Source organism: Carassius gibelio, chromosome A9, assembly GCF_023724105.1.
Source record: "Carassius gibelio isolate Cgi1373 ecotype wild population from Czech Republic chromosome A9, carGib1.2-hapl.c, whole genome shotgun sequence".
In the NCBI taxonomy this organism is placed as follows: domain Eukaryota; kingdom Metazoa; phylum Chordata; class Actinopteri; order Cypriniformes; family Cyprinidae; genus Carassius; species Carassius gibelio.
This window is the reverse complement of record NC_068379.1, coordinates 16,226,492-16,250,831: the sequence shown is the minus strand read 5'-3', so window position 1 is coordinate 16,250,831 and position 24,340 is coordinate 16,226,492. Positions and strand designations below refer to the sequence as shown.

General features: G+C 36.1%; 3 protein-coding genes and 1 non-coding gene across 4 annotated transcripts; 3 read left to right on the top strand and 1 right to left on the bottom strand.

Annotated features, from left to right (window-relative positions):
• Positions 1-1,277: 1,277 nt before the first annotated feature.
• On the top strand, positions 1,278-8,977 carry LOC128019784 (WD repeat and FYVE domain-containing protein 2). Its single transcript, XM_052605991.1, has 12 exons — positions 1,278-1,656; positions 3,261-3,328; positions 3,647-3,720; positions 3,879-3,933; positions 4,441-4,591; positions 5,442-5,554; positions 6,044-6,170; positions 6,267-6,372; positions 6,828-6,929; positions 7,889-8,019; positions 8,098-8,206; positions 8,296-8,977. Exons 1-12 carry the CDS (start codon positions 1,520-1,522, stop codon positions 8,323-8,325), a joined length of 1,203 nt encoding a protein of 400 aa, XP_052461951.1. The 5' UTR covers positions 1,278-1,519; the 3' UTR covers positions 8,326-8,977.
• A 424-nt stretch (positions 8,978-9,401) lies between these two features.
• LOC128019785 (dehydrogenase/reductase SDR family member 12-like) lies at positions 9,402-12,783 on the bottom strand. Its single transcript, XM_052605992.1, has 10 exons — positions 12,598-12,783; positions 12,338-12,471; positions 11,951-12,033; positions 11,759-11,851; positions 11,316-11,397; positions 11,019-11,080; positions 10,626-10,730; positions 10,426-10,516; positions 10,167-10,304; positions 9,402-10,030 (listed from the first exon to the last, which is right to left on the bottom strand). The coding sequence occupies exons 1-10, from the start codon at positions 12,651-12,653 to the stop codon at positions 9,918-9,920; spliced, it is 957 nt and encodes a 318-aa protein (XP_052461952.1). The 5' UTR covers positions 12,654-12,783; the 3' UTR covers positions 9,402-9,917.
• Positions 12,784-13,145: 362 nt separating this feature from the next.
• trnal-caa (transfer RNA leucine (anticodon CAA)) lies at positions 13,146-13,258 on the top strand. The gene is made up of 2 exons: positions 13,146-13,183; positions 13,213-13,258. It is a non-coding gene; the product is annotated as a tRNA-Leu (tRNA).
• Positions 13,259-14,366: 1,108 nt separating this feature from the next.
• On the top strand, positions 14,367-23,875 carry LOC128019782 (extended synaptotagmin-3). Its single transcript, XM_052605989.1, has 23 exons — positions 14,367-15,047; positions 15,855-15,896; positions 16,037-16,171; positions 16,289-16,365; positions 16,504-16,573; positions 17,227-17,316; positions 17,454-17,509; positions 18,071-18,191; positions 18,310-18,486; positions 18,574-18,656; positions 18,742-18,790; positions 18,959-19,048; positions 19,268-19,330; positions 19,423-19,482; positions 20,750-20,827; positions 20,960-21,046; positions 21,208-21,357; positions 21,963-22,357; positions 22,441-22,539; positions 22,632-22,763; positions 22,856-22,961; positions 23,095-23,144; positions 23,679-23,875. The coding sequence occupies exons 1-23, from the start codon at positions 14,730-14,732 to the stop codon at positions 23,716-23,718; spliced, it is 2,568 nt and encodes an 855-aa protein (XP_052461949.1). The 5' UTR covers positions 14,367-14,729; the 3' UTR covers positions 23,719-23,875.
• The last annotated feature ends 465 nt before the right edge of the window (positions 23,876-24,340 follow it).

The window sequence follows — 24,340 nt, the reverse complement described above, 5'->3', positions numbered from 1 at the left end:
ATTAATAAATAAAACATTAAAAAATGCCAAACATACAAACAGTATACGGTTACACCCTACTGTGCAGCCTTACTTAGATCAACAAAACCATAAAGTTGTGTTTTTAGTAAATTTGTTTTTATGAATCTGACATTTGGTCAAATATAGTATAAAATTTAATGAAAACACCATTCGTTCTCAAATTCTACATGAGAGAGTGAGAGAAAATGAGAGGAGTCTTGACACTATTTTCATTGATACTTCTCATGTATCTCACATCACAGTGCACTAATAACAAAGTAGTTTAATGATAGTTAAATCAGAAAGTGCAGTTTATATCTATGCCCTTTTCAAATCACTTGTCCATTTATCAGAGTTACAGATTTCTCTTATAAAGCAAATATTATTTTCATAAAGAAACAAATTAGATCATGCATTAATATTTAGGTTGTTCATCTTGTCCTCTTTACACATTTAGTCTACTTGGCATAAAAGACTCTTTTACTGCAAAATTCACAACTGCACAACTGATCTTCTCTACAGTTATAAGATATAAAAAGTTAGAAGTTCTAAAGGAGGATATATAAAAAAGCAACCAAAACAACATCACTGTGCAGGTCCTGTGCAAGTAATTCTCAATCCTATACGATTCACAGGAGTTATAACCAGCCCATGAAAACATATACAGAAAATGCACCTGGAAAAGACCAATTGCCATTTGATAGTTTACCAGTTAGTATTATGTGTCAGCTGGTCTATAGATATCAACACTCTGGCATGTAACTTTCCCAATTAATATGAGGAACTTAGTTATAAAAACCACAGCAGAGTATGTGAATAAATCACAAGTCTATTGATCACATAAACTGCAACATTATATATTTTAAAACTAGAAAGGGATATAAAACTAATAGGCTAAAGGAAAATGAAACTATAAGGGATGCAGACATTTAGTTTGGCTTTCTTGTAGAGTTGAGAGAAACTAGAATAGTTCTGTGATGCCTGTCTGCACATGATAAGGCCTAAATATAAATTGAACAATTTAGACTTTGTTGTTTTATCGTTGAGAATAAAGTAGTCATTAAAATGTAGACAAAAAAAAAAAAAGAGAAAGAAAAAAACATATAGACTTAACTAACATAAAAGTTTAATTTAATTGTTTTCATTGAACAAAATGCACAACTGTGCAGGATTAGGTGCAATGACCCATTGTAAAAATGTCAATGAAATGGAAAAATAAATGACGTTTAACTTCCGCTTCTACAAATGTGGTATTCGTCGGAGTCAACGCTGCACAATGCAAACGCATGCATCTGCGATTCTTCCAAAAGTCGGATCGTGTGTGTACGTGGAGAGTGAGAGAAGAACACGCGCACGTCTTTAGGGAGCATGACATAGAGATCGTGTTTAAATGTCCCCAGTACAGTACAGGCTGTGAGAGGTAATCAGCTGACCTGCAGCATCTCTGACCGCCTGCAGGACTATTAATCGACCTGCGCTCACCGTGAGAGGATCCAGGTGACGCAGACACTACGGCGCAATGGCAGCAGAGATTCATCCCCGTCCGCAGACACGAAAGCCCGTGCTGTTGAGTAAGATCGAGGGTTTCCAAGATGTGGTGAACACGGCTGTGATCATCCCCAAAGAGGACGGGGTTATCAGCGTATCTCAAGACAGGTCAGCGCACCTACGGTTATAAACCCACAACAATTACAATGCAGAATATATTCAAAACACCTCACGCGTAGAGTAATGTTATAAGAAGCACTGGCACATTAATAAATACATTTTGATATGAAATAGCCTACATGTGACATGCACAGTGACAGTCGATGAGCACATTTATCCTCTTTTTTAAAATAAACTATGTTCGGAGGAAGTAGCCTACAATAATCCCCAGTGATCATCACATAGAGAGTGCAACTGGAGGATAATAATAAAGAGGCTTTAATATTCAAACACGGATCATTTAAGCCGCTGCTATCAATTAATTTTGTTTGTGCTTAGCTGCGTACTTTAAAGTGAGCATTGCCTGCGGATCTTGTGAACAAATCTATGTTTTTAAAGGAATCATGTAGGGTGAATGAATCAATTTAGTTCACTCAATCGTACGCTTCGAAGCGCGTGACTACCTTTTCCTGTGTTCAAAAACTGACGAAACGAACAGAAAGCATTCAGGACCGCACTGATAAGTATTTCATTATTAACCTACTGAACAAATACGTCCTTAACTGAGAAAAAGTCGCTGATTTAAATCTGATAGAGGTTGAACAAGACTCATTCGCGAGTGAACGAAATGTTGCTCGTGAATGGGGAACATTTAAGTCAATCTCGTTTACAAAATAAAAAATGCTAAATAAAACTAGGGTATTTTATTGAGACTCAGAATTAAGTTTTATTATTGTTTGGTTTTCAATGCAGTTCGGTAATATGGGGTCACGTTACTCTACAGTCTGTGAATTATTGTGAAGATATCGAGTCTCTTGGTTAATTTGTAGGCTCGCAGCCTCAGTAAAGAAGAAATGAACCTGTTGTCGTCTTAAGTAATGAGCCACGTATGATTGGCTTTGCAAGCACACATCTTTCTGTTCATGCAAATAAACACCCAGAAAGATCGGGAGAGTTCACGTCATCGTCCATAACTACACGACCCATGACGAGTTCCAGCACCATTCAGCCAGGAGGAGAACTGGCAACATATTTATGCAGTACTGTAGGGAAATATTCAATATAAATTGCAAATACTTGTTGTGGTGTAAGTGTGCGCGAGCAAAGACCGCTGTACAGAAATATCTCTCTATGTGCACAGTTGAATATATATTTTTTTCCTTTAAAATATATATTTGTTAAGGTGTTTTATGTAGAAAAAAATACACAAAATTAAAATTAAATGTTAAATTATTAGCATTTTTTAACAGCCACAACAATTATTTGAAAGTCATAATTTTATATGTATGTGTGTTCCTTCACTTAACATTCATATATTTTATAAAACATATGGCCTACCATTTTGTCCCAGCCCTATGATTTTGACTACCCTGAACCTGGCTGTGTTTAAACTTGGCAACCAAATTTAGTTTGAGGTCTTATTATATCTGGCGATAAGGTGATTAGGATTTATCTTACGGAACGACAAGTATTCTTAGATGTGTGTTCTGGTAATTTGTGCACTGTGTTGCATTTCACTTTGGTAAGAAAGCATCTGGTAAATACATGTATGTGAATTTTCTAATCAAGATTATTGTTTATTATATTTACGTATTTATTTGAATTTGTTTTAGGACAATCCGCGTGTGGTTGAAGAGGGACAGTGGTCAGTACTGGCCCAGTGTCTATCACACAATGCCAGGTGAGTCCTCAATCCAACACAGATCCTGTGCAGCTTTCTGAGAGCATTATGGGACATGCAACCACATAACTTCAGGAATTTTACTACAAATGTAAAAGGGTGAAGTGAAACCAGTATGGGCAAGAACTTCAGTTTGTTTTCCCGTTCAGACAAGAGTTTCATTTCTCAGTAGTGATGTCACATTTTTTGCTTGCTTTCTAGTGAACTGGTCTAGGGGTCACTTGCTCTCAGTTCAGGGTGTTTGTTTGTAGTCAAATGCTGATCAGAGGATTTTGTTGGATAGATTCTCATACTCACTGTCTTTGTCTTATGTTGCAGTGGCATGTTCATGTATGTCATTTAACCCAGAGACAAGGAGGATCTCTGTAGGGTTGGAAAATGGCACTGTATCGGTATGTTAATTAAACATTATTCGTACAAACACACACACACACACACACACACACACACACACACACACACACACCTGTTTTCTAAGTAGTAATATGTCATTAGTAGGTTCTCAAGAGACATTGCTAAGCTTCATTAAGCCAGGTGTTCCTCTTTTCAGGAGTTTGTTTTATCGGAGGACTACAACAAAATGACTCCTGCACGAACATACCAGGGTGAGCCACAAATACAGTCTCACACTATTGTTTGTTTTCTCAAATTACATAAATCATATTAACATGTTCATGATTCACAATCCATCTTTGTAAATATTGTAATAATTTGAAATATTGTAACATTTGTACTCTGAGAAAATAATTTTAATTTGTTGATATCATTGGAAAAGTTTTGAATCAAATTAATCGAAATTTCATTAAAAACATTTAGGAAAATGTGGGAAAACTTTTTTTAGATACATATATATATATATATATATATATATATGGCTATCTAACCCTCTTTAAAAGACATGGCTTATGTAATGCTTCCAATGAAGATAAACAAGAGCGATATGGAGTCAGTCTGTTGTTTGCTCTTTTGTTACTGAAATCCAACCTCTGTGATTGTTTGATTTTCTGCTACCTTATTTATTTAAGTGAGAGCATAACTGGTTGAGTTTTTGAATGTGGTAAAGTGATCCCTCCCCGCTTTGCTCATTGTGTCTTGTCTCTTGTTTGTGTTAGCTCATCAGGGTGGTGTTACTGTGGTGCTGTTTGTCTTAGAGATGGAGTGGGTTCTAAGCACGGGTCAGGACAAGAGCTTTACGTGGCACTGCTCCGAGAGCGGACAGCAGCTGGGCACATACCGGACCACAGCATGGGTATCTGGACTACAGTATCCATTCACTCCTAATCTGAAACAAGTTTATGTGCAATATAGTCACAAATCAGTCATTGTCACTAGCAGTATTTTCGGATAGCTTTGCCTCAATTTGACTGAATTTACTTTTGCTTTAATATTTATATCTATATATAATTAACTTAAATGATAGGTATGCATCATTTATATTACAAATGTAACTAAATAAAAGGATAATGGACATTCTGTCATTTACTCACCCTCATGTCATTCCAGACCTGAATGACTTTTTTTGAAAAGTTATTTTGAGAAATGTGTCTTGTTTTTATTTATGCATTTCTGTTCATACAATGGAAATCAACTGTGTTTTGGTCCAAAGATTTGAAAGAACATGAGGGTAAATGACCAAATTTTCATTTTTGAAAATGTTCTCTAGGCTGTAGGAAAGCAGGAATGTTTATAAATGTATTGTAATCTAGTGATGCCACGAAATTTCAGCAACTGAAAGTGACTCATTTTGAGTGTGTTAGTGTCTATTTCACGCACGCAGCATAGACAAACTAGACGAGGTTAACGTTAGCAGTGTGGACACACTTCACAATGAGCACAAATTATGCCTCAGTATCAATATGCAAAATTGGTCAGGTTGAAATATTAAGAGGTGCCTTGTTGCCAAAAAAAAAAAAAAAGGTTAATACGACTGGTTTAATTTATTACCTTGCAACAAAATGCCCTAAAGAACATTAAACATTAAATATATATATATATATATATATATATATATATATAACATTTTTTGTGCATCTTACTGTAATTGTGTAAATACATGAGATTCAGGAGGAGTTCAGAAGTTTTGTAGCATTGGCTTCTTGACAATCTGTGTAAGATTTGATGTGGAGACCAGACATGCCTTCGTTGGAGATCATTCGGGTCAAGTGACAATCCTAAAGCTGGAGCAGGACAACTGCAGCCTGGTCACCACCTTTAAAGGCCACACAGGTGCTTACAACAGCACATTACAAATAGACAAACAGTAAAATACACTCTTCACCATTAGCCCAGATACTGTTTGCCATTAGGTGGTCTATTGAGATTCACACATGAATTTGGGCCCTTGAAGTGGGCAAATAAAATAAATACTTAATGAGGCTTCTCTGTTAAAAAAAAATAAAATAAAAAACTAAAAGTGGTAGCATAAAACCAAACATCCTTGCAATCAGCAAATAGAAAACAATAAGGGAAAGTGGCTGGTCAGCACAAACAAGCAAATTAACCAACAAACAAGTCTTAAGTGTACCAAGGGTCATTCTAGTGTGGATGGCATCCCCTGGTGGCTTGGATGACGATACTATAATTTCTTCCCTAGCAGCCTTTAAGTCCTTATAAACACAGGATACATGCATACATCCACAAAATAAAGTATGATGGAAACAAGTATTCCATTCCGTACCTGACCCTGAATCTTTTAATGTGTGTTTATGTGCACAGGCAATGTCACAGCCCTGTGCTGGGATCCTGTAAAAAGGGTTTTATTCTCTGGAAGTTCTGATCATTCAATCATCATGTGGGACATTGGAGGCCGTAAAGGAACAGCTTTTGAGCTGCAGGGACACAAGTAGGACCGATGAATTGTTGTCATGTTTTAAAGATATGAGAATAAACAAAGCATGCTTGTTAGGTCCTAATGTTTGAGTGTTTGTGTGTGTGACAGTGATAAAGTGCAGGGTTTGTGTTATGCCTCTCATACCCGTCAACTAATTTCCTGTGGCTCAGATGGAGGAATAGTTATCTGGAACATGGATGTCACACGACAAGAGGTGAGCGAGATCTAGAGCCAGGATGAAGCATTTAGTACATAAGGGATTCCCTCAGTCAGCAGGTCATGTGGTATTTATGTTACCGTATTTTTCGGACTAGAAGTCGCACTTTTTTTCATAGTTTGGTTGGTCCTGCGACTTATAGTCAGGTGCGACTTATTTATCAAAATTAATTTGACATAAACCAAGAGAAATGAACCAATAGAAAACATTACCATCTATGCTGCTCAGTGCTCCTGTAGTCTACACTGAAGACATAGAGTGCCCTCTCGCGGCTGGAGATGCTAATGTTTTTTCTTGGTTCTATGCACCTTAATTGTCCAGTGCAACTTATATATGTTTTTTTCCTCATGACGTATTTTTGGACTGATGCGACTTATACTCACATGTAAAATACGGTACTTACATGTGTTCTTACATAGTTTCAGCATGTCCTCATCTGTTCTGTGCCTCAGACTCCGGAGTGGCTTGACAGTGACTCGTGTCAGAAGTGTGAACAGCCGTTCTTCTGGAATTTTAAACAGATGTGGGACAGTAAGAAAATTGGCCTGCGACAGGTACAGTGCACTAAAGCATTAATGTTGCACTGCAAAAATAATTAAAATTGTAATCAACTATTCATATTTTGTCTTGTTTTACAGTAAAATCTAAACCTCTTTAAAACAGCATAAATTTAGTGTAAGATAAGACTTTTATGAGAGTCATGCTCACCAAGATAAGACTTTTGGAAAAATGTCATGCTCACCAAGGCTGCATTTATTTAATTAAAAACACAGAAAATGGTAATATTAAAATCATTTTTCAATTAAAAACATACTGTTTTCTATTAAATAGTTATTTAAATTGTATTTTTTTTCTTTGCTGACAAAGCTTAATTTCCAGCATCCATTACTCCAGTCTTCAGTGTCACATGATCCTTCTGATAACTGTAAAAGAATATTATTATATATCATTTTCAGTATTGATATTTGTGATGCTTGATGTTTTTGGTAGAAACTGATGCATTTTTAAGGATTCATTGTAAGTGGAAAGTTCAAAAGAATAGCATTTTGTTGAATCAAAGTAATATATATATATATATATATATATATATATATATATATATATATATATATATATATATATATGTATGTATGTATGTATGTATGTATATATATATATATATATGTATATGTGTGTATATATATATATATATATATGTGTGTATATATATATATATATATACATGTGTGTGTATATTTGTATATATATATATATATATATATATATTATTATGTATATGTATCTTACTGACCCAAACTTTTCTTCGGTAGTGCACATTAAATTAATTTTTAAAATATATGAGATTTTTTTTTTATCTTACCATAAATTATATTTATATGAAAACTGTAAATGTATTAAGGATTATTTTCAGAAGATATGAATGTTCTGATAGGTTTGCAGTCCTTTATTCAGCCCTCAGCCCACACTTTAATATCATGTAACGCTAAAGCAGCTTGATTTTGCTCTTTCCCAGCATCACTGTAGGAAGTGTGGCCAGGCCGTGTGTGGAAAATGCTCCTCTAAACGCTCCACTTTTCCTCTAATGGGATTTGAGTTTGAGGTGCGGGTTTGTGACAGCTGTCACGACTCTATTACAGATGACGAGTAAGTCAAATTTGGATCGTATTCAATGTTTTGAGTCTCTTGAATAGTAGAATCACCTAAAGCTTTCTTTTTGTCCAGACGGGCGCCCACTGCAACATTTCATGACAGTAAGCACAGCATCATACACATGCAGTATGAACCCACCAGGGGCTGGCTGCTCACCTCCGGGACAGACAAAATCATCAAGGTCAGTAACTCTTCTCACTCAAATGTGAGTGTACTGTTCTGATAAAGAGATCGAACTAGTTTTAATATCTGTGGTGTGTTTATATTCAGCTGTGGGACATGACTCCAGTGGTATCATGAGAATCCTGTGTATCGTCTGCAAGCAGGAACTGAGAATCAGTGCTGAACCTGAACCCAGAACCATGTGTTCGTGGACAACGTTCAGCGTTCAGGTCACTTTCCACGGGCAGCTGCATCTCATGGAGGACAAACTCAAGGATATCATGACATTGAACTGAGCATGTGCATTTGTATGTATTTGTGCATGTGCACGTGGATTATGGGAACAAATGTGTAAATATTGTCCAGTCTAAATCTGCTTATTTCAGGTCGTTTATATTGACATAAAACAGTGTTGTTAATGTTGTCCGTGAAACTCTTTGCACTTATTCCAGCATCATCTCATATCTTATCCCAAACACAAATGAATCCTCGTGACATTGCATCAAAGCATGCTGGAACTGTTTTATATTCAACTGCCCTTCAATCAGTGGTGTTGGCATTGGAAAACAGTCCCCGGTATTCCCTGCTTGACATCTGTTTGACTCTTTAAATGTTAGCACTTAGTTTTACTGGTATTTTAATACCAGTCAATTTAATTGGACGATTTAACATACACATAATCACAAATGTATTCGTTTACACAGGGTAACATTCAACGCTTAGTTGTAATATTATTGCATTTGATCTTATTAAAGCTGGTGTTTTATAGACATCTCATTACTGTAAGAAACATTCATGGTATTTCAGTCTTTCATTGGATTAGGACAATTTTGCTTTATGATAAAACAAGCAAGTGGACATTTGATTATTGTTAATAGCACAGTGCACAAAACATTACAGATGAACGGTCACAGGATACGGATAGATAAAACAGCATGAATGGCAGTAGAGAAAATTGTAATAATTGTTACTGGAGCAACACTGATTTTTTTTTTTTTTTTTTTACTGTTTGTAATGGTTCTTTACTTCTATAAATATAAACCGTTTTAAATCCTGTGGTTTAGTCTCAACTACCAGCTCATGTAAACATCACAAACACGATTTGGATCGTATCAGTTGTTTCGGTCAAAAAAAGAAATGTTAATAAAAGTGTAAACGTATAATCACTTGCCTAAAAGATTGAGAAAGTGATTGAGACAGTCAAAGATTGAGAGTAATTGTTCATTTTTATCTTTAATTAAGAATCATGTCAGCAGCAACAAATTGACAAAAAATTAAAACAGTCATTTTTTTAGTTAATAATTGGCTGGTTAACTATAAACTAATTTGGAAGAGGCAGGTGTAGAATATTTCTTAATATTTATCTTCACATTTATTATATGTTTAATTTGAATACAAGTTGTAGGTAGTGCTGTATAGCTTGTTCTTAGCTGTTGAGTACTGATGTCTTTTTTTTAATAGCAGTTTTAAAATTAAGAATAAAATAATCTGCTATCTACATATTGCAAAAGTTGTCTAGTATAATAAAAAATGGTTAAGAGAGTATTTGTTTGAAGCATAAACAATAGGTTTTAAATATTGTAAACATTTGAGGTTGTTTTGGTTAGTCTTTTTGTCATAGTATACATGAACTTTTCACGTCTCTGTAGTTCTAAGCGTTATTAAGAATGAATATAACATTCAGTGTGTGGAATGATGGCTTCTCTGGAGTTGGTCTAGAACCAAACCGATTAACACTTGAATTTGACAGCGAGCTCCTCCAACTTGCTCATCAGCTTCTGGTCTTCATCTGGAGAAGACCTGGAGGAGGCCAGAGGCAGATGTGTGGAAACCGCTTTCCTGTCTGCAGATGAATCGGTTTGAGAAACAGGGGTCAAAGGTCAGTTACATGTTCAAGACTGCTTTAGTCTGCTATGCAGAGATGTGTTCGTTATTTCATTATTTCACTGAGACACGTTCACATTTTAAAGATGTCGGACCTTGGAAGAAGAGGCCGCTGGGCTGTCTGCTGGCAGTCTCTGATATGGCCAGCCACACCACTGTGTCGGCCCCTTGAGCTTCAGTACGGAGTTTATTCTTCATTTTTGCATAGAAATCTGGCATTGATGACCGCACCGCTGTAGATGGAACAAAAACACAAAACAATATATCATTGACTGAGATTGCTAAATTCTTTAAATTCTTGTATCGATCAAGAGATTTACTCGCAGCTGTACAGTACACACACACACTGCTCACCTGGGGTGTCTGCCCAGCCGGGGTGCATGCAGGAGAAATGGATGTCTTTGTGCTGAGCTGCCCATTGCTCGGTCATGATCACCTGTTGCCTCTGAGAAAGGTCACAGTTAACAATAACTCCTGCATCTTTACTAAAAACATCAAAAACAAAAAGTGCAATGTTTTGACTAATTTGTATTGTGAGTTGTTTATGGTAGTACCTTGTTCTGTGCATAGGCCATGGTGCCCTCAAAAGAGCCTTTCTCAAACTGAAGGTCCTCTACATTTAACTTCTGAACCAGCATCCCACCAGATGACACAGTGATCTGTAATAAAAGGAAAAAAAAGTATTAATATAAAGAGAATACACATTGATAAAATAATGAAATACTCTAACTACTAATAGAAATTATGATTGAAAAAATAATACAATCAAAAAATGAATTCTTTTTAAATAATATAACAAAAATAATAAAGTTTTGGGGATGTTTTGAGTCATAAACGTGTCACTAAAGTCATGCAACGTGTGAGTGTAAATGTGTTTGGAAACAGAAATATATGGTGGCACGGTCTGTTTTTGCAAACAGAACGTGTTTACATTTCTTCACACCCACCACTCTGGGATTCTCAGACTTCTTCAGGGAAGGAATCAGTGCTGTTGTCAGTATATATGTCCCTGTAAAACACACAAGATGAGTGAGCCGCCATGGTCACTCTTATCTCTTGATTTTAAGAGATGGCACTAAAAACATTCTCTACCAAAGGGGTGGCCTCTGACCTTTGTAACTCAATATCGTAAAACAGGCCAAACTCAAATATTGCAGTAAAAGCTCATACTTTGTTGTCCGTGTTTGAAAAATCTTCACATATCATCAACATCAGATCAGAGAAACATGAATTAACTTTCCTACCTAGTGTGTTTGTGGCAAAGTTTTTCTCCAGGTCATCCTCAGTCAGTTCTCTCTGATTGACCATGCAACCTGCATTATTGATCTACGGTAATAAATCACGTGGAGATAAAACACAAAGGGCTGAACAATACAAGCAGAGACAGCATAACAATGTACATCACCATCAAAGCAGTTGTAAAATGAGAAATGACCATAAATAGACATGACTGTACATGCTATCTTAAATGTGCCATGTTACTAATGAAATATATTACTTGTGGGAAGATGAAACATCGGTTTCTTTTTAAATTATTTAGAATAATATAGAATGATGAAGAATAAATTAATGTTATTGTATATAATCGATCCATGTGCATTGCTGTGATTTTACTTGTAAAGCGTCTCGCGGCTTGTTTCATCTTATTATTGTAGGTAGAGGTAACTTAAAATGGGAATACATTTACCAGAACATGTAGATTGTGATTCTGAGAGAATCCATTAGCAAACTCCCACACTTTCCTTGGGTTGGACATGTCTACTAAGTGAACGTGGACATTCTGAAAGCAAACGGGAGACCAACTCAGACTAGAGCTCAGAACCAGAAGCATGTGAAATAATAATATTAAGCATGAAAAAATGTACTTCTGAAAATATACCTCATTTTTACTTTGTTCCACAACGTCTTTTTTTGCCTCATTTGCACGATCTTCATTTCTGCACACGAGATGTACTGTCCCACCTGCAGATAAACCGTGTGAATGAATCAACTTACTGTTTTTATCAGCACTGCAACTCATTCGCCAGGAGGAGTCACTGTTGCGTACCTTTTGTTGGTTAAACTTTTACCTTAATGTCATAACAGGGTTCTGATGGAATGTACAAGACCTTCCAAGTTGACCATTCATAAAACGACAAAATGTGTGCACTAATGTTTTATAATTTAGAGAGTCGGCACTTAAGTGTCAGGAAAGACAGAAGGATAGTTTCTCATTGCATAAAGCAGAAGTCTCTGTTCTGAGTGAACAAAGCCGTGTTTTTCTCACCTCTTTTGGCGATTTCGCAGGCGGCGGCTTTCCCGATGCCGCTGTTCGCTCCGGTGATGATGAACGAGCGGCCGCTCACACTCACCTCCAGATCCGCCTCGACGAAGCTCCTCGCCGCGGACTCATAACCGCCCCTGGTGAGGGTTAATGACATTTTAACTGCGGTGCTCTGTAGAAACTTTCGATGGCAAGTGACCGTTTATGGTTTGCTTCTATCAAAGAGTTAAAGCTGAAACGAAAATACACCGATGATGACTTACTTCGTATACTCTTGTAGACCCTTCAGGAACCAGACTGTGTTTCGGTAAAGAGACATCGTTACGATTTCACTCGTTTGCACTGTTTTAATACAGTCTATGGTTTACACTCAAGAGCGGTGTCATAACATACTAGACAGAGACACTAGCAGCACGTTGGAAATCAGAGCCACGCCCCTGTAGAGTTTAATAACAGATCACGTGTTGCATGTGTTGTAAGCGCGGGTTAAAATACGCATGCGCAGCAGATCATAAAACGATAAACGCGTTCTTTGCCTAGTTAAAACCATTGTTCTGTGCACTTATTTGAAATAGCTTCTAAAACATAAATGAAAATACATGAAAATTTGAAACAGTTTGATTCTGATTCTACCATATACTGGCGTCGTGTTTTATTTAGGAAAGTCGAGTGTACCAGACTAAGTATTTTTAAAAAGTCACACTGGAGCTTTTTGTTTTTGTTGTGAACAGCCGTTCAGAAAAAAACAATGTCAGTTATTTTTATGTTTTCATAAATATGTATGGCGAAGATTTTCTGGAGCTCTACAGTTGTCAGGATGGCCGAGTGGTCTAAGGCGCCAGACTCAAGGTTAAGTCCTTCCCAATCAAACATGGGTCTTCTGGTCTCCGAATGGAGGCGTGGGTTCGAATCCCACTTCTGACAAGATATTTTTACTGTTCATTGACACACTAGGTGTCTATATCTACATAATATGTGTCTGATTGTGGTTTAAACTGTAAAATGTACCAAAGACAGGCAAGGTGAGGTTAAAAAAAACTATAATCAAGGTAAGGTTAAAAAAATATATAATAAAGTTTTAGAATTAAGAGATTCAGCATTTAAGTCTCTGGAATATCAGTAGGCTAATTTCTCTCTCAAATGTATCCCACTTTAAACCCCACCTTAAAATTACAATTATATATATATATATATATATATATATATATATATCCTGTTTTAAGTGTTCTTATTATCCATACTTCATTGGGATATAATGCTAATTGTCTTTCTCCTGTTCTTTCATCAGTTTTGAGAGACATGCAGTTTTTGTGAATGTCTTACAACAATAAGTAATAGCCTACAGTTACACAAATACAACTCCACTTCCAAGCCAGGTCAAGCTATTATCCGTAAGTTCATCAGTATGTATACATAAAGTAGCTGATAAAAGTATGTTCTTGTATTGGACTGCAATGTCTTTGAAACCCCTCGAGATGGCGCAAGACAAACGATGGCAATTAAATTTGTACAAACAGCAAAGACGTATACTGAAAAAAATCTAGTTTTTTATATAATAGGCTAATAATAATAATGTTAAAACGACACGGACGTCACGAAATAAATATAATGGTTTTAATTTATACATGAGCCTACCATTTTTTTAAAATTATTATATAGTCTCTTAAATGTTTGATCTGACAAAAATTAAAACATTCTTTGCCATAAAGATAAAAAAAAATCGGACTGTGCAAATAGATATCAACATATTTTACGTATAAAGGAAAATATTAAACTAGCTAAATAAAGAGTAACTTTAAAACTATTAGGCCAATCTATAATTTTAACGAACGCATATAGTTTTCTTCTTCTTGATTAAGCTAAAAAAAAGACAATTAAAAAGCTTAAAGCAATTAAAAAGCTATTATAATCAAAAATTTTAACTAATGTTGATAATTTTTTCTTCTTGCTGTTCAAGCACGTTTCTTTAAAATCACACTCAAACTAAATTCATTCAAGATAAAAAAAAAATCTCTCTGCAATAAACCCCGGCCACTTACTCTGCCTCAGCCGCTATTTAATGCGACTTCGTCTTCATGCGCTACTCCCATGAACACATCGCTTTCAGTTTGCAATCATTTAGGTAAGAAATAACATAAAAAGGGAGGATTTAGGCGTGTCTTTAGGCGGACTAAAAAACAATAGAAAACACGGAAGTTCACCAAAACTGCCAGGGAGCCTCCACAAACACACAGTCGGTTTAATGGAGATGAACTAAACACGACGGGTCACCACCGGGGATGCTGAGCGCGTCACGAAAAACGTCTTGTTTACTCTTTCGACCATTGGATGTGATCTCAAGATAGTTCAGTATCTACTTCTACATTTAAATCAATAACCAGGCTCCAGAGTCACAATGAGTGCTGCAGTCAGTGGGGGTCAAGAGCCCTCCATCTCTACTGGTGATCCAGGACTCAGTGTAAACGATGTCAGTCAGCTGATCATGGAGTTCCTGATGTTCATAACGAGAGCGATTGTCCTGTGCTATCCCGTATACCTGACCGGCTCTCTAGGACTCAGCATCAGCTGGATTCTTCTGATCATGCTCATGTGGACCATGTGGAAAAACAACCGCAGGTGGAAAGATCAGAGGATCGATACAGCTATTGACTTTTTGGAAAACGAGAAGGACGTGATCAGGAATGAACTCAAAGCCATGAACATGCCAGCTTGGGTGGGTGGTCTTTTTTGGCATCTTTATTGACCTGGAATAATTAGTTAAATTAAGTGATCTGCGCAACATGTATTTTAAGTAGTTGCAAAGGTGTAAACCAGTTCGTATGTTGCTGGGAAAACACTCTACTGTTGGCTACATTATACAGATACTTAATATCCAAACAATACTAGATGGTAGTGAATTGTAAGAGGTGATGTTTCTTGATATATTGCTCTGGGAACATCACACACAAAGGTGTCAGCTTGATTTTCTTAATTAAAATACCCATCCCTTTAATGTGGTACTAATGTCTATATAAAATTGATGATGTTGTTTATTTGAACTGCAAAGTAAAATTTTATAGTATCCCATTTTTATGTTGCTACAATTCTCAAGATTTCCATGTTTACAAACGCCAGTGTAACCCTGAAGGGGTAGTTGTCTTAAAAATAAAATTCTGAAATCAATTATCACCTTTATGTCATCCCAAACCAGTATGACGATCTTTCTTCTTGGAAACACATACCTGATCTTCAAAGTTGAGTTAGATATAATAGATTACATGATGCCACAGATATCATGACACCATAAAATAAAATAAAAAATGCCCCTTGAGCCCTCTGAAATTTTAAGGTGTTGATCTAATTCGTAGTTCATAAAAAGCTGAAAGGAAAACAGAATTGTATGGAATTGAATATGCAGCATATTATATTTAAGCAAGTTGCAAGAAAGTGTTTTTGATTTCTAGACAACTGAACCTTAATTTTGTGGTGAAATATTAATTATTTGTCTCTATTCTTTCTGTATTTATTTTGTCCCTGATAGATTCACTTCACAGATGTTGAGAAGGCTGCTTGGATCAACAAGGTGAGATTTCTCAAATGTTGATTTGCATCTGCCATATGCTGACAAATCTCATAAATGTGTCTGCCTGTGGGAGTTTAAATTGTACCATTTCATTCTTTTCACCTCTAATGCATGTCTATAATAAATGTGCTTGTTTGTAGATTCTTCAGCAAGCATGGCCGTTCTTTGGCATGTACATGGAAAAGCTTCTCGTGGAAAACATTCAGCCATCTGTAAGATTGTCCAACCCCCATCTGAAGACCTTCACCTTTACAAAAGTCCACATGGGACAGAAGGTATGATTTTGTAATCTGATGCTCGGCACCCTTAACTGCCAGTAGAATATAGTAGCCTACTATTAGAAGTATTTCAGCAGTCAAATAAGAGCTTACAACTGTGTATTTGCATTTCAGGCTCCAACTATTACAGGGGTACGAGTGTACACACATGAGCTGGAAACAAGAGAGGTCATCCTTGACCTCAACATTACGTGAGCTGTGACATAGAACTTAATTTTGACACCAGATTATTTGCTACCCCTATATACGACTGATACAATGTGTGGTTTTGCTATCATATATGTTCCTGTAATGTTTTAATGCTCTCTTTCCTTTCTTATCTCTTGTAGTTATGAAGCTGATGTAGACATTGATGCAGATGTTAGAGCAGCCATCAAAGTTGGAGTCAAAGGCCTTCAGGTTAGTGAAGGAATAATAGATGGTATTTTCTTCAGCTGATATTTAAGAGTTGCCTTTTATATCCGGCAATGTCATGTTTATGATTTTCACAATACTGTTTAAAAGTTTGGGGTCTGACTGAACTCTTTAAAGGCTCATGCTCACCACGGCTGTATTTATTCACTCAAATATACAATGAAAGTTGTAATATTGTGAAATATTATTGCAATTTAAAAGAACTGTAATTTATTTCTGTGATGGCAAAGCTGCATTTTAAGCAGATTTCAGTGTCACACGGTCCTTCAGAAATCATTATAATTTGTTGGTTTAGTGCTAAAGAAGCATTTCATATTATTATCAGTGTTAAAGAAAAGATGCTTGATATTTTCATGGAAAAAGGGATTTTCTTTTCTTTTTTTAGAATTCTGACAGAATGACAGAATGTTCAAAAGAAAAAGCATTTATTTCAAATAGAAATCTTTTGTAACATTATAAATGTCTTTGCTGTCACCTTACATCAACGTAATACATCCCTGCTGAAAAAAAAGTATTAATTTCCTTAAAAAAAATATAATAATAAAATGAAATAAAATAAATCAACTTTACTGACCCCACAACACAGCAAAGTTAATCTATTAAAAAAGAACTATGAATGTGTTTATTTGTTCTTTCAGCTTCAGGGAATGCTACGAGTAATTCTCGAGCCTCTGATTGGCCAGGCACCAATCGTAGGTGGAGTCACCATGTTCTTCATTCGTCGACCCGTGAGTATGGACCTGTTTTTATACAGTCTATGGTTTGGATATTACATGCAATTGGCTAGTTTAAAATAAAAAATAAAAATAACAAAAGTGTCATGAATTCATTATCAAAACATGAACATTTTAAATTAAATTTCCAGGCTCTGCAAGTCAATTGGACTGGAATGACTAACGTTTTGGATGGTCCAGGACTAAGGTATATGTACATTGATTTGAATTATTTTGATTGTCACTTAATAAACGGTTGAAATGCACATTTGTTGTATTTGGTTGTTTACCAAACCGCTAGCCAGTTAGCCATCCCTGTTCAAAACTGCTTGAGGACATGAAATGTTGTCATACAAGTTTACATATAGCCAAACGTGTATAACGTAAAAGCCTCCAGTACAGGGAGGAATAAATAGTACAAGATTATTGAAGATTAAAGATGTCCTTTTTTTTCCTTAAGTTAGAAAGAAAAACGTACTTAGTGTTGCTGACGCAATGTTAAGCCTGTCTTTGTTCCTCATTTTCCGTGAATATTAAATATCTTATAACATATGAAATGGCTGTTAATTGATTAATCTCTATAATAATCAGTCATATCCCTATATATCCTTTCACCCAGGACAGATTTTACCTGTAAAAGTCTTTCATCCAGAGATGTAATAGCCATTTAGAAAACCAGGGATATTTGATTCCTTTATCTCAAAAAAATTAATCAAACGTGATACTAAGTGTTTCTTGGCAAGTAAAACTAAATCTGTTTGCTCTCTAGTCATCTGTCAGAGTCGGCCATTGTGGATATCATCGCCTCTCTCATGGTTCTGCCCAATCGTATGTGCTTCCCTCTGATTGATCAAATCAAGGTTGATCAAATGAAGTTTCCTCTTCCTCGAGTAAGACTTGGGATAATTGATTCCCAATGCCAAAATCTGTAAAAATAAAAAAAAGAACAACTGTTTTTATGTTTGTATTGAAAATGCAGAATAAGTTACACTATGTGAACATCTTTAGGGTGTCGTACGGGTCCATGTTTTGGAGGCCCGTGATCTTGTGGCCAAAGACACGCACATGATGGGACTTGTAAAGGGCAAGTCAGATCCATATACTGTGCTGAGGGTCGGAAACAAGCAATTCAAAACGAAGACCATCAAAGAAAATCTGAATCCACGCTGGAATGAAGTTTATGAGGTAAATTTAAGAAGTCCTCAGTCTATCAGGATAAAGTCAATTCACATGGGGAAATCGAGATCTCTTTAATATCTGTTTCTTAAATAGTTTGTCATTCATGAAGCCCCTGGGCAAGAGTTGGAGGTGGAACTTTATGATGAAGACAAAGATGCTGATGACTTTTTGGGCAGGTAATGAGGAGTATGCTCAGATCATGGCTGTTATTTTGCCCATTGTATGTTGATTTTATGTGAGATGTTTAATTGTCTGCCACAGGTTCAGTCTGGATTGTGGGGATGTGAGAAAAGACAGAGAGATAGATGAGGTGAGCTTTAGAAAGATCAGAACAGTTGTGCGTCTGAACTTATAGCTGAACAAAGAATTTATTGGAATTTTCTCTGTACATTGAAAAAGTGCTAAAATATACTTCGATATAATATAAAACTTGTTTAATTTTTGTAGTTGTTCCCCAAGTTGTGTCTTTGAATTTCAGTGGTTCACCCTGGAGGACATAGAGTCTGGTCAGATACATATGAAGTTGCAATGGTTTTCTTTGCACACAAACCAAGCACTACTGCAGGAGGTACGCTTGTATTTCTTGCATTATAATAGTGTTGATAATTTAGATACTGTGCTAGATGGTTAAACTACCTGCTGTGATGTAAGTGCTGTATTTTCTAATAAAATGTGTTTTAGTTTTGTCCCCTGATGTGAACATTATATTAAGCTGTAAAAAATTAAATTGGATAAAATAAAAAGGTGTTTTAATGCAGTTTTTTTTTCATTTAATTTCACCTTTCAGACCAGTGATGGGCTCGCGTGTGCCATGTTGGCAGTATACCTGGACAGTGCCTCTAATCTGCCTGTGAGTGTACATGTACATCTAAAAGACTATTGTGATATATCTCCTTTTTCCTTCTTTTTTCTTTCTTTCTTACCATTTTTCTTTGCATTTAGAAAGACCATCGTGAATTCACCCATAATGAAAAGCATGGAAAACCACCCAAAGTAGCTCGGGTAAGAAATGGCTGCTATTGTCCTTGATCTTATGTGGAAAGAATGAAGTACATAATGAAGTCCTCCTCACTAGAAATAGTGGTTGAGGGGTGGTTAGTTCCCCTTCAGTTGAAATCTTGGTCCGAGAGCACCTAGATTGGATTTAGCATCTGCTATTTAAAATGGCAGGGGTTTGAGGCCGCCCCTGGCCCCTGTCCTGTGCACACCACTATAAACACCATCAAAATACCATCTTCTGATGCCATGTGATAGGTTTGTGTGGGAAGAAATCTGAAATGTAAATTAATTTTGCCCTTTCACAAGTCAACAGTGAGTAAATGATGACTGAATTATAATGTTTGAGTGATTTATTCATCTAAGCCTTTCTGGGAAGTTTGTGTATTAGGCTTACTCAAAAACAAGGTGAAAAAAAAAAGTCTTTCTTTTTCGGTTGTTTCGTCACAAAGCTAGACATCTAGGTATTTCACTCTTCTTCATCTCATGCGTTTGGAATGCTGCCTCAGGCCATCTTGCACTGAATGTAGAACATTCCAGAGATTATATCAAAGCGTTTCAGCTGTAAGCAGGATAAACTCAAGGCACAGGGTTTAGTTTCCTGCTTCTCTGTAATTGTAGCAACCTGTTCAACTGGTTTCTTCCACTGGTTCAACTATGAAAATGATCACGTTATGCAAATTAAAAGGTGAAACATTAGGACTTTTTTTTGGTCTTTTATATAGCGTTGTAGTTTCATAATCATAATATCACCTCAGTGTCAGTTGATCACAGTGAAGTAATCTGCTGGCCACGACATATAAATGAAAAACATTTCCTGCACACATTCTCAGTCAAAATGAAAAGTTTTTTTTTTTTTTTTTTTGCAGCTGCCAGAATGACTCCTAATGTGTGTTTTTTTGCACCACTAGCTAAATCATATGTGAACTGCATTGCAATCAGTTCTTTTTTTGTCTCACTGGAGACATTTCTGTTCGAATACACATAATTGTTTAAATATATCATTTCCAAGGATATATACCTGACATTTAATCTAAATCTGTGCTAGTTTTTTTTTTTTTTTTTTTTTTTTTTTAAATCATTATTTATTTATTTTTAGATGATTTAGTTTTTTTTATCCAGTAATCACAAATGAGTGGAAAAGGTCAAGGAAAAGTCATGACCATGACCAATTTTGGGAGTTAAAAATTTGGGAACCACACCTAAAGGTTACCTAGAATATACATTATCAAAATGTGTCTATGACCTTAACACACTTTATTTCCATCCGCAGCTTACCAGAAGAACTAATGATCCTAACTCATATGTGGAGTTTTTCATTGATCAGTCAAAAAAAAGTCAAAAAAGCAAGGTATGTAACTTTTTGTAATGTAATCCTAAAGCAAATCCACTCTGTTTCCCAGTTTTCAAACTCAATGAATCAAAAAAATTAAAAGCTGGAGTGATTTGTATTTGTTTTCTGTGTTTGTATTTGTTCTGCCAGGTTGTGTTTGCCTCAAAAGACCCAACTTTTGATGAATGCTTCACATTCTTTGTGCACAGTGTGAATAACCAAGTGTTGAATGTTGAGGTAAACCAGTCTTAAAACCATAACCCATTTTACAATATTAAAGAAAAACTAATTGTTCTTGTTCTTCCATACACAAGGTTTGCTAACTATAACAAATTCATAGTATAATTATATAATAAATAGAAACTGATGTCTCTCTTTCGTTTACCCTGTGGCCTTAGGTAAAAGAACACGAGAAGAAATCCTCGCTGGGCAAACTCTCTCTGCCATTGGTCTGGCTGCTCAATGCACCGGACATGGCCCTGGACAAGCGCTTTCTGCTGGAGCGCTCCGGAACCAACAGCCAGATCAAGATGAAAGCTGTTCTCAGGGTGAGTGAGTGAACTGCAGCGGCTGGTTTTATTTTCTTCAGCACCCGGATATCACAAGCTCAAACTAAAACTGTCATAAATAAAAGTCTTTATACTTTAACTTAAGGTTAAATGCAAAAACATTAGTTATCATTAAATAACAATGAACTTTACAGCATTTATTTACTTAGATTTATAATAAAACGTTACAATTTGCATTAATAATTGAATATATTTATAATGAATATGAGTTAAAGAACAGTAGTATATTTATAACCTAGATTCATAAGTGGTAAAAATGGTTTGTTCATTATCCCTAATGCATTAACTAATTTTAACAAACCTAACCTTTGTGTGTCACAATCATATTTGTTCTCCTACATTTTAAAAGTTCACAAGTCTGTTTATTTTGCAATCCTGCCATCCACAACCCAATCAGAACAGATCTGTGTCCCAAGTTAGAGTCACAGCCTACCAGTTTAGAAACACTGATCTTATTATTGTTTGTATATATTTAAGTGTTCCTTTATATATCAAGACACAGATTAATATAACAATGACTTTAAAGTTGTAATATTTGCTGGGATTATGGTTAACAATGACATTATACCCGTCATCTCAATCAGATTCTTACGCTGGAGAAAAGGAAACCAGAGGTTGCCACTCCACCAGCTCCGGCTGAGGAAAAAGACTCATCTACCCAAACTCGCCCTGAGCCCCAAACTCCAGCTCCAGCTCAACCTGTACAGAGCGTCCTGAAAGAAAAAGTGCCGGTTTCATTTGTCCCACTCTCCAGAACACAGACAGTTCCTGCCCCCATGCCATCTTCGGTCAGCTCCTATAATGAACTCCAAGCGGAGTATACACCCTACCGACGAAGCACTATCGTGGGCTCCTCCTCTCCTGCATTTCACCCCTCCACCCCAGGTCAAATTCATCGCTACGATTCCCAAAGCCTGTTTTCGGAGAACTCAATCATTTCTTCTCGTCTCGATCTAACGGACAATGCTTTTTATCCAGAGTAGGTACAGTCTGATGCTGCTTAAAAATGCTGTGTCCTACCAAAAACTCCAGATTTCACCAATGAGTTTATGTTTATTGAAGGGCCATCTTGAATCATCAGGGTAGCTTTGGACAGATCCATCTCACATTGCGTTATGCCACCTTAAGGAAGCGGCTCATTGTGATTGTCAGCAGCTGCAAGTAAGATGCTTATCCCTCTTTTTATTTATCTTGTTATCATTGTAACTATCCCAGATCAAAGAATCATAAGAACTATGATTTATTCTACTTAGGGATCTGTTCTCCTGCAGCGAGAGCAGCTCTGATACTTACGTCCGCATGTATCTGCTGCCTGATCAGACGTGGAAGCACCGCAGGCGCACTGTAGTTAAAAAGAAGACCGTCAACCCTGTCTTCAATGAGACGTTAGAGCATATTTTCACCTTTTGAAAACCCAGGTATTTTGTTATCTTTGTTGGAAATGTTTCAAAAGATTCCTAACATAACTCTTCATCAGATTTGAGTTTGCTGTGTCATTGGAGGAAGCGAGAACAAGGAATTTGGATGTTGCCGTAAAAAACAATAAAATGCTTCACAAAAGAGAGCGTAAGGAGATTGGAATGGTAAGTAGATAAAGAAAATGGATTGACATGGATATATGAAGAAAAAAACATATACGTATCATAAACATTTTCTAATATTCGGGACATTTCCTGACTGTCACTTAAAAAAATGAATTCCATTCTTTTTCAAAAGGTTTTGATCAATATGTCTGAAATGGATCTCATCAAGGGTGTCACAGAATGGTAAGGACAGCAAATGTGGTCGGTTAAGATTTTTTTGTGACTTTGAGAGTGCCACAGTTGGATTCCGGAAGAAAAAAAAAAATTATCCACAGGAAAATAGACTTAATGAAGCTTCAAAGACTGTTGTGTGCTTAGAGCTTTGTTTATTGATGGTGTTCGCTTTTGTTGAAGCCATTATTTCTTCTTATTCAAAATCATGTTTAACAGCAAAATTTATGATGAAAACTAAATTAGCAAAAATGCTGTGAAAAAAAATCCACCAGTCAGAGAGTTTGCAGGGAATGCCCACTCCCACAAAACACAGGGAATGTTGGTTGGCTGGTTGGTTTGGTTCATGGCTTATATTGCTTTAATTAATACCTTTTTCAAAATTCTTAGGAAAAATTAACAGAAAAGTACTTCCGTAACCTACCCAACTGACAAAACTGGGCAGGCACCTATTTACTCTGTTGCACAGCTGAAATGTGCATTAATAACGTTTAGATGTACAGATGGTATGTTTATGTGTAACTTTTTTTTCCTTTAATTAAACAGGTATGAACTTACTCTCCCTGGGTTAAAGAAGACAAACTAGGAGAACTGAGGTCAGCTAGTCACAAAATAACAGAGCAAATTTCTTATTTCCTCATAATTTTATTTTTACCTGCTGAAAGCTGCTAAAAACTACTTCGATGAGACGGACTAAGCACTTTGACACTGACTTGGTGATTTGAATACATAATTCCCTCATCGTTTTGTGTCTCATTGCTGTTATTGACCTCACGCCATACTGTCAGTTTTCTTACATTCATTAGATTTGTGTGTGTGTGGGTGTGTGTGTGTGTGTGAGAGAGAGAGAGAGAGAGAGAGATGTAGTGATTCTTGACATGAAGTTATCTTGCTTTCAAAATTTGTCAGTCTTTGATTTGGAGTTTTTCTTTATAAATTTACAGTATGAAGACATAGACAAATATGAGTTTAAAACCTAAAACACAAAGTATTATTTTTGGTTGTTACATTGCAATTTAAGATTCCCAAGATCTATTTTTCCATTTAATATGTCTACTTACTGGACAAATGAGAAATGTAACTGATTTATTTTGATATTTCTAACTAAGATGTGGAATAGCAAACATACTTGTTGAGTGAGCCTTAACACTTTTTTTGAATGCCAAAAGTATCAGTTTTTATGTTGTGTAAGAATTTAAAATAAAAGA